General features: G+C 38.9%; 1 protein-coding gene and 1 long non-coding RNA gene across 4 annotated transcripts; both read left to right on the top strand.

The window, feature by feature from the left end:
* Positions 1-490: 490 nt before the first annotated feature.
* On the top strand, positions 491-3,498 carry LOC127534417 (uncharacterized). 3 transcript variants are annotated; one of them, XR_007942575.1, is made up of 7 exons: positions 491-681; positions 1,287-1,373; positions 1,449-1,510; positions 1,671-2,776; positions 2,850-2,910; positions 3,068-3,103; positions 3,195-3,498. It is a non-coding gene; the product is annotated as an uncharacterized LOC127534417 (long non-coding RNA). The 3 variants fall into 3 exon arrangements; XR_007942577.1 differs by lacking the exon at positions 3,068-3,103; XR_007942576.1 differs by lacking the exons at positions 2,850-2,910; positions 3,068-3,103.
* A 7,664-nt stretch (positions 3,499-11,162) lies between these two features.
* Positions 11,163-14,176, top strand: LOC127534416 (uncharacterized). Its single transcript, XM_051949521.1, has 5 exons — positions 11,163-11,484; positions 11,599-11,715; positions 12,179-12,280; positions 12,712-12,746; positions 12,846-14,176. Exons 1-5 carry the CDS (start codon positions 11,277-11,279, stop codon positions 12,942-12,944), a joined length of 561 nt encoding a protein of 186 aa, XP_051805481.1. The 5' UTR covers positions 11,163-11,276; the 3' UTR covers positions 12,945-14,176.
* The last annotated feature ends 277 nt before the right edge of the window (positions 14,177-14,453 follow it).

The raw sequence follows: 14,453 nt of genomic DNA, 5'->3' as shown, positions 1-14,453 counted from the left end.
TCATGATGTCAGCGTATTTTGACTGACATGTCTCCCAATCAATGCTTTCTTGCAGCTTTTTGGATTTATAATCCAGTGACACCCGAAGCAAGAGTTCAACCTCATGGTCCGTCCAGACTAACGTAGTAGCTTGCCCCATAGACATAATAAAGAGTAGACGCCGCTCGGGGTGTTGCACAGCGAGAAATGTGTGTGTGTGTGTTTACAGTGTTTGCAAAATACCTGTCTACAGTCGAGCTTAATATCAGAATATTCTATTACCTATTATTATTATTATCTATTATTCCCGCTATGAATATTAAAATACGCCGAACCATTTGTCCTGTATCATAGCTACATGTATGATGTTTGCAGGAAAAAAATAAAAACAAAAACGCGTGAAAATTAGTTTAATATTCAGAGTTAAGATGGATTAAATGCGCTGTCAAACAGCGCTGAGTGGAGCGGATGACCGGTCCAAGATGGCGGCCCCACCGCTCGTCAGCCCCAGTCAAGTACCCCTGACTGCAGCCCGCAGATCGGGGCGTGCCTCAACGTGGGCGGAGTTAAACGTTGAGCTCCGCCCACCTTGAACTAAACGTGGGCGGAGTTAAACGTTTAACTCCGCCCGCATAGCGCAGTTGAACCGTTGAAGAAGAAGAAGAATGTATTAGAGAAGAAGAAGAAGTTTCCAAAATGGAGGTAAGCACGTTTATCTTTTGTTTAAATGTTGCTGTTTTGCTATTTTGTGACAGACAAGGAAGGAAGTGATATTATTTTATCTCCAGTTGCATTATCTCCTTGCATTAGTTTCAGACTTACGTCAGACTTATTTATTTTGTCACGTGCTAAGTAGCAAGCCCATTAGAAAAGTGACGTTTAACAAAACATTTAAACGATGCCATTCCTTTTAGAATTAGACTGATTCAAAATATTCAGAATAATCTACTGGAATTGGAGGAGAAGCTAGAGGCGTGGAGGTTTGCCCTGGAAAGGAGAGGAATGAAGGTTAGCCGCAGCAAGACGGAGTATCTGTGTGTGAATGAGAGGGACCCAAGTGGAAGAGTGAGGTTACAGGGAGAAGAGATCAAGAAGGTGGAGGATTTTAAGTACTTAGGGTCAACAGTCCAGAGCAATGGAGAGTGTGGAAAAGAGGTGAAGAAGCGTGTACAGGCAGGCTGGAACGACTGGAGAAAAGTGTCAGGTGTGATGTGTGATCGAAGAGTTTCAGCTAAAATGAAAGGTTTACAAAACTATTAATTCAAATGGATTGGATAGTATAGTTCAATTATCTATCTCTGTTACAGAGAATAGAGCACGTGTTTGCTGCAAACAGCCACGTCATTGCCACATGGTTTCCACCATCATCCACAAACCCCATGGATCACCTGCCGGTAATTTGTTAAAAAGTTTTGCTTTTGTAGTGGAGTTTGAGCATTTCATATTCAGTTATTGATATCTTTTTACAGGACAATGCAGCCAGTCTCCAGTGGGTTCTGCTTCCTATTTGTACCTGGACACTGGATACTCTGTAAATACATTTATATTGTCCTCTATTATGACCTTACACAACAAAGTTGCTCATTGCTGATTTACATTTTTTGGTATATTAAATGCATGGCAGCTTTGTTAGTATTTCTGTAACATTCCATAACTTTATGTGTTTGGTTATATTTGAACACATTTAACAGATACTGAGGCCACAGGCTAGAGAGATTTTCTTTCTAGATCCCCTCTGTGGCAGCGGCTGGAGAGATGAGAGTAGAGTCCATCGAGTCAGGTTTTTAGGACACCTTCCTAGATCCTTCCTGGACAGTGGTAGTTCTGTTTTAAACCACTTGTCCTTTGTTTGTTTAATAAATGCTTCTGTTTTTATTTGAATGCATTAAAATGTTCCAAACAAACAAAAACAAACAACAAAAGTGAGTGTTTGTGAGGGATAGAAGTAATTGTTACATTATTCTTATTTATTTTTACATTATTCTACGCAGATGGAAACAGAACCATATGTTTTGTTTGTTCAAGCCCATTACAAAAACGTTTGATTTGAAGTTCCAGCCTCTTCCAACTTTGTTCCAAGTGTTGCTTTAAAATGGTTTATTGTACTTTTATTTACTCTTTGACCAGGCACGTTGCTCACATCTCCTGGCCCTTGGAGGCAGCTTGGTGTGAATGATGTTCAGGTGAGACATTACTACATTGCATTTGCTAACATTTGCTATTTCCTTGCCATTCTTTTATTAAAACACTGCAAAGATGCTCCACCAACTGTGGCGTGTTTGTTTTGATGGTAAGAACTACTCGGTATGTTATATCGATGACCTCTATAAAATGTTTTTTCTGCATTTAAAACACACTCTTTGTATTGAAAAACTGTATCCTGACAGAATGTGCATGACATTATATTAACCAGTATCTCTGTACATTGTAATGGGGGCCAGTTGTGATTTCAGTGAGGTTTTGTGCAAATTGTGACACGTTATGCTTGACTGTAGCGATGAAGGTATTATTTTTGGAAACATATTTTAATCTTCTGCATTTCCTTCTTCACAGGGAAACATGCTGCAGATTAGAAGATGGTGGTGTCTTGTTCTCCTGCAGAACTTCCCCATGCCGTAAGCACCCTCAGTATCACACTTTTAAACCAGATTCTTTTAAATCACGTTTTACTGTATTCACTGTCATCTGACCTGCATGAATGTTTTCATTGTGAATGTTTGTTGACATTAAATCACCACGATCTGAAGAAGAGAGATTGCAGCAAAGAAAAAGGCAACAAGAGCAGAAAAAACTACAGGTGAGAGGTCATGTGATAAATTGGTATATAGTGAAACTATTGCTCAAAGACTGATCCCCGCCACTTATTTCAGTATGTGGCTGAAGTCCCCCTGAAAATGTTTAGGCTTTCAGAATCTGCCACTGAAGCATCAGGTATTGTTCCAGCCGGCATTGTCTCACACATATCCATCAAGGTTGTTGAGGTTCCATGTCACAGAGCAGTCATTATTTCTCTGTGTACTTAAAATCAACCACTTAAATCTTGCATTGTCATTGTGCCTGTAGACACCACAATCTGTTTCCTTTCTAGATGAGGCTGAGAACAGGACTGGGAACAGGAAACGGGGTATATTGCCTGAGATGGGTAGTCTCATTTCAGTGTTTTCTGCAATCTCCGAGCCTTTACTTAAATAGCTGTTTTCTTTATTTTTGTTTAGGAGAATCCTTTGGTCAGGGATGCAATGGCAGCAGCCCGGTGGTGTGGGACCAGAACTTTCAAGGGAAAAATTTCCCTTCCCCAAGTTGTTACCATGGCCAAGGAGCAACGCGTGAGGGCAGTGGAACTCCTGTGTGTCTGTGATGGCCAGGAAGAAGAGGAGACCGCTGATCTCAGAGAACTGTTCCTTTTTCTTTTTAGTCTGCAGGAAGACTATGAGACATTCTGTCAAGAAATCATTGACAGGAGAAACATGAAGGTGTTTTGTGGTTTGACAGAAAAGAATAAAGTTGTGTTCAACGGTGCTGAAGCTTAATTCATTACATCTGACCCCTACAAATGTACATGGTTCGTGAGTTGTACAGACTCTGATATATTATGTCTGGCATAATCATATACAGAAAGTCTCTATACAGAGATCAGAGATGATGTTTTTGTTTCAGTTATGTAGAATGAAGGCCAAGCTAAGAGCCCTCTTTGATTTGAGGAAAGACATGTAACATTGACTGTCAGTTCAGTCTTATATCCTTGAGTGGATTAGTGACACTTTAAGAAAGTCGTTAGTGCAAAGTTTAGGAAATCTGTGTTATCAGCCAGGAATAACCATGCATGGTCAGGTATCAGTGGCACAGACATTGCTGCTGTCTCTGATCTCCTTTAATGTAGCTGATATAATTCAGTGTACAAAAAAAATCCAAATGTGTCTATGTATGCTGTATATCACAAATTTCACTTCACTGTTTCAGTCCAGCTAGCCCTAGTTAGACAGGGTTTGAGTTAGGTGAAAGTTGAACCCAAGTAAAAAGTTGTGTCGGCTGTAGTATTACAACTCCTGGCAAAAATGATGGAATCATCAGTCTGGGAGGACGCTCGTTCAGTTGTTTTAATTTGTAGTAAAAAAGCAGATCACAAACATGACAAAAAACTAAAGTCATTTTATTTTGCAACTTTCTGGCTGTAAGAAACACAAAGATATCAAGAGGAAAAGTTGTAGTAGTCAGTAACAATTACTTTTTTAGACCAAGCACAGGGATAAAATTATGGAATCAATTCTGAGGAAAAAATGATGGAATCACCCCATAAATTCTCATTCCCAAAACTAGCTCCCATATCAGATTAAATCTGCTCGTTAGTCTGCAGTTTAAAAGGAGTGATCACACCTTGGAGAGCTGTTGCATCAAGTGGCTTGACATTAATCATGACTCCAACATGAGAGATGTCAGCTGAAACAAAGGGGAGGATTATCAGACTTTTCAAAGAGGGTCAATCATCACGAATTGTTGGAGATATCCCAGATTGGTTCTGCAAATGATCATCAAACTGACGTGGGATGAGAAAAATTGCAGCAGCAGCATCAAAACCAAGTTTATTTGGCCCAGCAGCAACAACCAAATCCACAGTCTGCATGAGCAACAAGCTGGTTTGGTTGGAAATCAGCAAACTGGTGTGCTGCAGCAACAACTTCCAGTCACTCTTGGTCTAAAAAAGTGATTGTTACTGACTACCACAATTTTTCCTCTTGATATCTTTTAGTGTTTCTTACAGCCAGAAAGTTGCAAATTAAAATGACTTTAGTTTTTTGTCATGTTTATCTGCTTTTTTTCTAAAAAAAATTAAACAACTGAACGAAAGTCCTCCCAGACTGGTGATTCCATAATTTTTGCCAGGGGTTGTATATGTTGTATTTGTGGGATTTGATACTACAAGAAAAATGTTTTCCCAAAGAACTACTTTTTGGCTCTAGACCTGATCCTGATATAAATAGTAATGCTGATATAAAGTTAATCATGACAGTAAATCACATAAGATGCTCGGTTTCTAGGCCAGCATTTAGAAGCTGTATTGACGTTTGTGAATGTGCTATTTAGTCTCCGCCACCAGATGGTGACAATAAATGAGTCAAGCTCAATGTGGGCGGAGCTCAACGTTTAACTCCGCCCACGTTTAGCTCAAGGTGGGCGGAGCTCAACGTTTAACTCCGCCCACGTTGAGCCACGCCCCGATCTGCGGGCTGCAGTCAGGGGCTTCTCGCCCCAGTAGGCAGTAGCAGTCGATGCGCAGCGTCTACTCTTTATTATGTCTATGGCTTGCCCACGTTGCCCACTCATGCTTCCCAGCTTGAGCTCTGTTTACAACTTTTGCCGCAAGTGCGCATGCCCACTGTTTTTTCTTCTGTTTGCGCGTGTTTCCGTCATATCGTTACAGCGCCCCTAGAGGTCTGGCATGTGTTTTACAGCGTTTCCATGCGTATCGAGTGCATTCATGTAGACGCACACATTTTCTGAGACGCCTTCGTCTTTATGGCGATCGTTTTGGAAACTGTTAAGCGTTTTGTCTTCGTGTTTGATCTTCTTGTTTTCTTTCAGGCTAAAGATGACTCCAGAGAACTTGATTACACTGAGGTGGTTTTTTCCAACGTTGCTGCCTCCTCTCTCAGCAGCGCCCCCTGTGGTGATGTAGATAACGTCCTCTACTCCACTCTTCAGATGAATGTGAGATCTGCCAACACCATCAGAGAAGCTTCAGCTCCTCTGTACTCTACTGTTGCTCTACATCGGTAGTGTCTTTAGATTTTAGAACAAACTCCTTCGTGTCATAACTTTGCTGTAGAAACTGTTGTTGATTCTTAAAGGATAATTCTGGTTTCATTTCTGTTATTGTGGCTCTTTGGGTCATGATAACTTGACCCACTGAACCACAGCAGACACATTAACAGGAAACACATCAGACTGGAATAAATCATCCTTTAAATATTTTGGTTAAATACTATCATAGTGCTTTTGGTAAAGCTTGTTGTTTTTATTAAAGAGTGAAATGCTTCCTGCAAAGTTCACACTGTAAAGGAATTGAGTGAATCCCTGTAGAGGATAAAGGATTGGATGATTTTTAAAAATCTTTTCCATATTTTCATACATTTTAGTTATTTTTTGGATATATTTATGTATTTGGTTATTTATTTTACATTCACTGACTAAATCAATTTTTTTTGACATTTCAATAATATTTTTATGAATTTTATTATAAATTCTTGGGCATTTTATTGATATTTTCAGACATCTTCTGATTGTATATATATTTTCTAAATATTTTTTATTAATCAAATTCTAATAATTTATTCTGACATTTCAATAATACTTTTGAATATTTTATCAATAATCTTGAACATATTTACAAGAATAGGATACTTTGTTAGTATATATACAGACACATGAATATTCATGTTAATATTTCAGTTTATCGATATTTTATCAATATTTACAGATACATAAATACTTTGTGGATACTATTCGTATTTGAGGGAATTCTTTTTATATTCCTGTACTTTGATTAATATTTTCAGATATGTTAGATTTTTTTTACTCTTAAATAAAATTTTTCAAATAATATTACTTATGTACATTGTTCATATATATATATATGTGTGTGTGTGTGTGTGTGTGTGTGTGTGTGTGTGTGTGTATATATATATATATATATGTATATATACATATATATATGTGTGTGTGTGTGTGTGTGTGTGTGTATATATATATATATATATATATATATGTATATATACATATATATATATGTGTGTGTGTGTGTGTGTGTGTGTGTGTGTGTGTGTGTATATATATATATATATATATATATGTGTGTGTGTGTGTGTGTGTGTATATATATATACATATACATATACATATATTGGGTGTTTAATGTTTATTTTGTAATTTGTATTTTTTCCTTGGCAGTCATGCATGTTAATGTCTCATTGTACTCTGAAATGAAAGCAAAGAACAAATACACAAATGAAGTTAAAAAAAATTGAAACCACAATGTCTTCTAAACTTTTGACCACCTTTGTCAGATCTAACAGCTGAACACACTCAGTCTTTCCTCAATGGAAATCAAATATTCTTCAGAAAGTTCTTCCAACTTTGTAGCAGAAGTTTCCATAAATGTGTGGTTCTTGTGGGTTCTTTGCTTTCACTCTTCTGTCCAGTTCATCCCAAACCAGCTCCACGGGGTTTAAGGGTGCTTTCACATATATGCCTTTTGGTCCGCCTAAAGCGGACTAGAGTCCGCAACACCAGCAAGTACGGTTCGTTTGGTCTGGTGTGAAAGCAGACCAGATGTTTTTGGTGCGGACTAAAGAACCGGACCGAGACCACCTCTCGAAGGTGGTCTCGGTCCGCTTCTATGTGAACTCCAATTCGGTTCGCTCCTGGTGAGAACACAAACCTGTCTCCATGCGGACCGGCTTGATGGCGCAGCAGACTTTTTGGTCTACGGGAGCTTCCGTAGCCAAAAACGACTGTATAATGTTCTCGTACCAAATGTGAGCTTCATGCTGGAACAACAGCAGTATTTGTGCTTGCTGCATAAAGCAATGATACGAATATATGGCAACAAGAACGAACAGGAGAGCATAGTTCATTGTTTACGAATAAACCTCGACCCATGGAATGTTTTCTTCTGGGATTTTTCCCTCTTCACGTGCTGCGCCAATCAGCGTTCACCTACGTCATCTAAAACACCTTATTTTTGTGAACAGCGCCGCCAAACGACTGGGGGCAGATATAACATTCATCGTAGTTGGTTCAACTGCGAAAACACTGGTGTGAATGCGAACCGAACCAGTTGAAATTAGCAACATTGTAACAACTTTTGGGTCCAAACGAACCACTCTAACGGACTAACAGGTGTGAAAGCATCCTAAGTCTGGAGACTGTGCTGCCACTCCATGTTTTCAAGCTCTTCATCTGGTTTTTTTTTTCCTGAGGTAGTTCTGGCAGAGCTTGGACTGATGTTTTGGGTCATTATCTTGCTGTAGGATGAACCTCTGACCAACTAGAACAGACGGTTCTGCATGGAGCTGCAGAATGCTGTGGTAGACGTTTAGGTTCAGGGTTCCTCTCACTCTGTATAAGAACCGACCCTGGATCCATCAAAGCAGCCCCAGACCATCATACTTCCTCCTCCATGTTTGACAGTTGATGTCACACACTGAGGAACCATCCTTTATCCTACTGGACAGCTACAAAAATCCTGCTGATGAACCAAAGATTTAAAATTTGGATTCTTCAGTCCATGATTCCTTCTTCCAGTCTTCAGTAGTCCATTGGTTGTGTTTCATGGTCGAGACAAGCCTCTTTTTCTTATTCTGACGTCTCCTGCTGCAACTCCAAATCTTCTCTTCACACTTGAATTGAGATTTCTTTCTACGATCACTATTCAGCTGTACGAGAAGCTGTTGACTTTCAGAAACTTGTCTTCTGATTCTGTTGTGGCTTTGAGTCTTCCATTTCTCTTCTTGTCAGAGTTTCCTCCAGTTTCTGAGCCTTTTGATGGTGAAGAAAACTGGACTCACTGACACCTTGACTTTCTTCACAGTTTCTCTGTGGGAAAGACCTGCTGTACATTTTAAGTGTTATGATGGTCTGTCTCTCTTCTATTGTTAATTGTCTTTTCCTCTCCATTGTTAAAGCAACACACTACTTTCTGCAGTAGAATATTGTTCTAATAATGCTCTGGAGGGTTTGGAGCCATGGTGTGTTCCAACTCTACTTTTATGCAGACAGATGAGGTTGGAAGTATTCTAGAAAAGTTGGATCTGTAGGATTTGGTAGCACCAACTTTCAAGGCTTGATCAACCTCCATTGCTGCAGAACAGCTTTAAGTTGTTAAACCATTTCTGTTATCTGAAAAATGCCTTTCTGTGTAATTCTGAAATGTACATTTTTTTTGCAGTTTTGGGTAACCTTACTTTGTTTTTCTTTCTTTTTTCTTTTTACCTCTGGCAGTTCAGCACTTACCTTCATAAAATGTCAAACTGTTCATTAGACTTGAACTACTTGAATTTCAGTTTTAAAAAATGGAAAAAATTGGATGTTTTAAAACTTTTGACCAATAGTTAATATATGCTAAGTCTGACTGAGGATGGAACATGTTTGTAGGAAAAGAACAACACAAAAGAAGTTTAAAGTTCATGTCAAAGATGGTGAGTTTGTTCTGACAGACAGGAAAATGTTTCTGGAGTCTCCTGAATGTTTGAATTTTCATTTTTCATTAATTTGTGACATTAGAATTTCATATTTTTGTCCAAATCTGTTCCTTTGTGTTGCTTGTTGTCTTTCTCAGTCACATGTAGAAATCCAGCCTCTAAACTATAAACAGTTTGACCTGATAAAACTGCAGTGCTGCCAATAAATGAACATTAACTGTAATTTAATGAGCTCTATAGAAAGTGGTGTGTATAGACGGACAGCTGAACTTTGACTCTGCGCTAGAATAAAGAGGTTAAAGAAGAGGGGAGGAGTGTAGAGCTGAGTTTGTAGGAGGGACCATCATTCAGAGAAGTGAGCAGTTCCTGGTTTGTCAGAGAAGAAAGAAGAGAAGCAGCATTAAAGCATCAGAGCCTCAACATGAAAGTCTTCCACACTTTTTTCTGTTTCCTCTTCATCGGTGAGTTCAGTCACTTCTGATTTCTGTTCATTGTTCATCTTCTCACACTTATTTTTCTTCATTTCTTTAGAGTAGATCAGGAAGTTTTGCACCTCATTGAACAGTTTTAAGTGAGAACTCTGTTCCATGTTGTTGGTTTCTGTAGTTAAACATGAAGTTAACAGTCAGATATGAGTCACTGGAACATGCAGTTTATGTCTTAAAATCTAAATTTGTGAGGACATTAAAATGTTCAAAGTTTTTGTTTTCTTTTCAACAGTTTTTATTGGTTTTGCTTCACTTTCACCTCCAGAATTCAACAAAAATATGAGTTTGTGTTTGACTTCTGTTGTATGTCGACTGTATATTTGTGTTGCTTTGGAACAAACGCAGCAAACTCAGGAAACTGTAACCATCAGATAGACTCAGAAAAATATGTTTAGAGTCACAGAAGTAAAACATGTTTAAATCTACACAGAGTCAGTCTAAAATGTCTTAAAATATAAACCTGTGAGGACATTAAAGGGTTCAAACAAACATGTTCATCTTTAAATTATTATTTTTTGTTCACTGTCTTAATTTTGTTTTCTTTTGTTTTGCATCTTCGTTGAATGGTTTAGTTTTGTGCTGCTGGCTGGCAACATTTTTTTTTCCCACACCAACTAAAGAGGAACAGAATTGCAGAATTCTAGTAAATCACTGGCAGCAGGTGTGGTTGTGAAGCAACACATTAAAACTTAACTTCAGCAGCAAAGATAGAATCAGCAGATGAAGACGTCTGACAGAAAATAAAAAACAAACTAAACTTAAGGGAGCTCTAAAAACAGAAGCAGAAAAAGTGAAGATTGATGGATAAAAATGAAGCAGAAACCATGATGAAATATAAAAACATTAAAATAATTAGTTTGAAAAAGACAACATGACATTTATATGACATGATGGATGATTGTAGCCATAATTTAAATACACACATGGTGTTTGGAATTAGACTTGAAGAGAAAAATATTCAAAAAAATGTTTTTAATGTATTTTACAGAAATATATCATCTTCAGACTGCAGCGTGTTACAGGATGATGTTAGTAACTATTGATTATTTATCCTTTTAACAGCACTGCAGGATGGAAACACTGGATGTGTTGATGTAGAAAATGAACCCTTCAGAAGACTGGAAGGAGAAGACATCACAGTCAGATGTTCATTTGCTTTCTCTGGAGACACAAAGTTCTTCTGTAGGCACAAATGTGAAGAAGGAAACATTCTCATTAAAACAACAAAGAACAACGATCAGAGAGGCAGATACAGAATTAGATATGAAAGCAAATCTTTTACATCAGACGATATTCTGCATGTGAGCATCAAACAGCTGAAGAAGTCTGACTCTGGTTGGTACAGATGTGCTTTGGGAAGATCTTTGTTTCCAGATTCATCTGAGGATTTTGAAATTGTTGTCTCAGAAGGTGAGTTTCTTATTTTCTTTCTGTTTCTGAAGGTATAAAGAAAGTGCTTCAGTATTTAAATTAAATATTTAGTTCTTATTTCCATCAGTTCTGCTGTAAAACATGTAGAAACCTCCACCTGCTCCTCCTGCAGACTCTCTGAATATTCATATATTCTATTTATCTGAGTGTTAATGAACCTGTCAGTTCAGCTTCCAGCAGTATGGTCAGGATTCTGATTATTTCACTGTTTACAGCTTCAACCACTTCACAACCAAAGTCCACTCTTCCAACTTTTCCACCGTCAACATTTCTCCCATCAGTCTCCACGGCAACAACACCAACAGAAGAGAGTTTGAGCTCCACTTCAGGAACATCTAAACCTCCATCAGCCTCCTCTGAAGACATCAGGAAGCAAGACTCATCTTCAGGTACGTCATCAGGTCACATATATGAAGTCAGTTTTTAGTTTCCAATGACTCCTAGAACTCTGAATTGTTCTATGATGGAATCATTGAAACACATAAATCTTTTTGACAAAAAAGCCTTCACGGCAACAACACCAACAGAACAGAGTTTGAGCTCCACTTCAGGAACATCTAAACCTCCATCATCCTCCACTGAATCCTCCGAGCAGCTCGTCTCATCTCCACCACGTTCAGGTACGTCTTAGAAATAATCCCCCAGATTAATACAGATAAAGTATTTTGATGAGACTTTTTGACAGAACAAATGAAGCTTCTGTAGTTTACATAAGAATATACATATAAAATGTCTCCATCACTGTGGTGGTTTGTCTCTATGAAGCCATGAGGAGCATTAAAGTGTCTGAATGACAGAAAGAACAGATTAATGAAGCAGCCATGTTTCATATCTCATGTCTGAAAAGGGTTTTATATGAGTGACTGCTGCAGTAAAAACATGTGATGCAGAGGGAAGTTTAAGCCGTTAATCAGGTAAACATGTGTTTAGTCTGCAGATGATCATGTTCCAGAACATATATTTACATCTTCTGTATCTCTGCAGGTTCATGAATGTGGAGCTTGTATGTATAAAACTTGTGGCTCCACATTTACTAAAGTGTCAGAGTAAAACCAACCTGTTCTCCTGTTAACACTCCTGCAGATCAGCAGCTTTACATGGGTCTGATTCTGGTGGTCAAGATCTTCATTTTATCGATCCCTTTGATGATTTTCTGTAAGAAGAGAAGATCCACCAAACCTAAAGGTGAAGCTGCAGAAACACACACAGCTTCCATCACTTCATCACTGATCACTGACTCACATTCATCTCCTGGAAACTGACACAAACCTGAACCTAAACTAACCTCACCGAACCTGCAGGTTATCTCGCGTTGTTCAGATCTTCTTTTTTCTTTTTAATCAGTCCATCATATTAAAGTCACACCTCACAGTCAGACAGAAGTACATAAAAAAGCAGAAGGACTGTGTGGTTTTGTGTTTTTTTCATCTCTGGTCTAATCTTTACAGTCACAGCTCCTCGTCTTTCTTTTGACTTTAGTTCCTCCAGTTCTAGTTCCTATAGTGAGTCTGTGTCATGGTCTGTTTGTTTGTTTGTTTGTTTGTTTTGAGCAACATCTGACAGAAGATTAATAAGTTCTGTTTTATATTATCTTACATGTGTTTTCTGTTTTTCAGGTCCTGTGGAGACGATCTACATCAACGTCTCAGAGGTCAGTAAATATGAGACTCCTGAACTTCATTAGTGTTTGTGAAAGCAGCTGATTGAACAAACTAAACTCCTCCTCTTCATCTTCATCTTCCTCCTGCAGTCCAGCAGAGTGATTGAGGAGATCAGAGAGGACAGACAGATCAGTTCTCCTCCTGTGGAAACATCTTCACTTCAGCCCTCCTTTAAGACTGAAACATGAAAATGCTGCACTTTTCCTTCAGGACTCCTGTAGAAACTCCTGCTTTTCTTCTGTCTGCTTTTAAAGCTTCCTCAGGTGTGAAGAGTGAACATTTATTTCCTGTGATCTCAGCAGAAACTCACCTTTTGTAACTCTGATCTCAACAAGCTCTTCGTATGAATCAGGGAAAGATTATCCTCCTTCTTCATTATTCCATTTACTTAAAGCTTCAGTTCCACAGAGCATGATACTGCCACCTCCATGCTTGATGGTAGGTTTGGTGTTCTTGGATTTCAAAAAGACCCACTGCTACAGCCACCAGTACTGGTGTACCGTTTTGTTTAGAGGTGGTGTTCTGTTGGGCCTTTGTGTGGGAGAAATTTATGTTTGGGTTCAGCTGTGGCTTTTGTAGTCTTTGGAACCCCAGCTGCCAGCCATTTCAGCTGATGACACAGAGCTGATGACGACCTGCACTGCGATCTGGTTCTCCCCGCCCTTCAACCTTCCCGATTGGGCCACCCTCCAGCTCCTCCTCCTCCTCGGACCAATCAGAGGCAGCCAGGCACCACACCTGTAAACTATATAGCTGCCACCATGCCATTAGTCAAGGTGGCTGGTGGCTATGACCAGTCCACCCTGGTGCCTCTTCGTATTGTGGATCTGTGTATTGCTTTGGTTTGTAAGCACTTGTGATGGGTGCTACAGACAAGTTCGACCTTCTGTTGGCAGCTTTAGTTTAGTGTGGAGCCCTACGTGTCAGTGGAGACTGAGGCTCCAATTCGTAGTCTGCCAACTGTGTGTAGGAGCCACTTAGCATTCTGAGTATTTGTGAACTGTGCGTTCAGTATGTATCCTTATTCAGAGGCACCAGTTTTGTTTAGTTCGTTTGTACACCCTTTGTATTAGTTTTTGTTCCTGGTGGTGGGTGTTGCTCCTGTAGTTCGGTTTGGCGAGGGAGTTTAGTTGTTTTCTTTGTGTTAGCTTAGTTACAAACTCTGTTAGCCCTCGTTATGTTTTATTCCGTTCTTTGTTTTAGCAACACCCACCAGTCTTGTGTTTCATTGTCACTTTTACGTTCCTTTGCTACTAAGCAATAAATCTCTTAACCTAAACCAAGAACACCTGGTAATTTTGTTGCATCCAGCCAACCCCTAGCGGTTGGATCGTAACACTCACTCAAGACAGTCTGACACCAGTCCTAAACCAGTCCTAAAAAGGTCTAAAACCAGGACCAAAATCAAACCCAATGCAATCCAAAAAATGTTCAGAACCAGTCAGAATACAGTCTGAAACCAGTCCTAAAACGTCAACAACCAGTGCAAAATCAGAACCAAAGCCAGAAGGACAATGGAATCTGAAGTTTATTCTCTTTCTTCTCATTTTCTATATTTACAAGCCGCCATCTCGACTTTTAGAACGTACTTTCATCCATTTCTTGCCTCCAACACATTCTAAGTTATTCCTAAAAAAAATCACAAAGATCCAATTTCATGATCTTAGTTGTTTAGACTTTAATAATTTCATCCATTT

Source organism: Acanthochromis polyacanthus, chromosome 6 (genome assembly GCF_021347895.1).
Source record: "Acanthochromis polyacanthus isolate Apoly-LR-REF ecotype Palm Island chromosome 6, KAUST_Apoly_ChrSc, whole genome shotgun sequence".
Classification (NCBI taxonomy): domain Eukaryota; kingdom Metazoa; phylum Chordata; class Actinopteri; family Pomacentridae; genus Acanthochromis; species Acanthochromis polyacanthus.
This window is presented reverse-complemented; position numbering and strand designations above follow the sequence as displayed.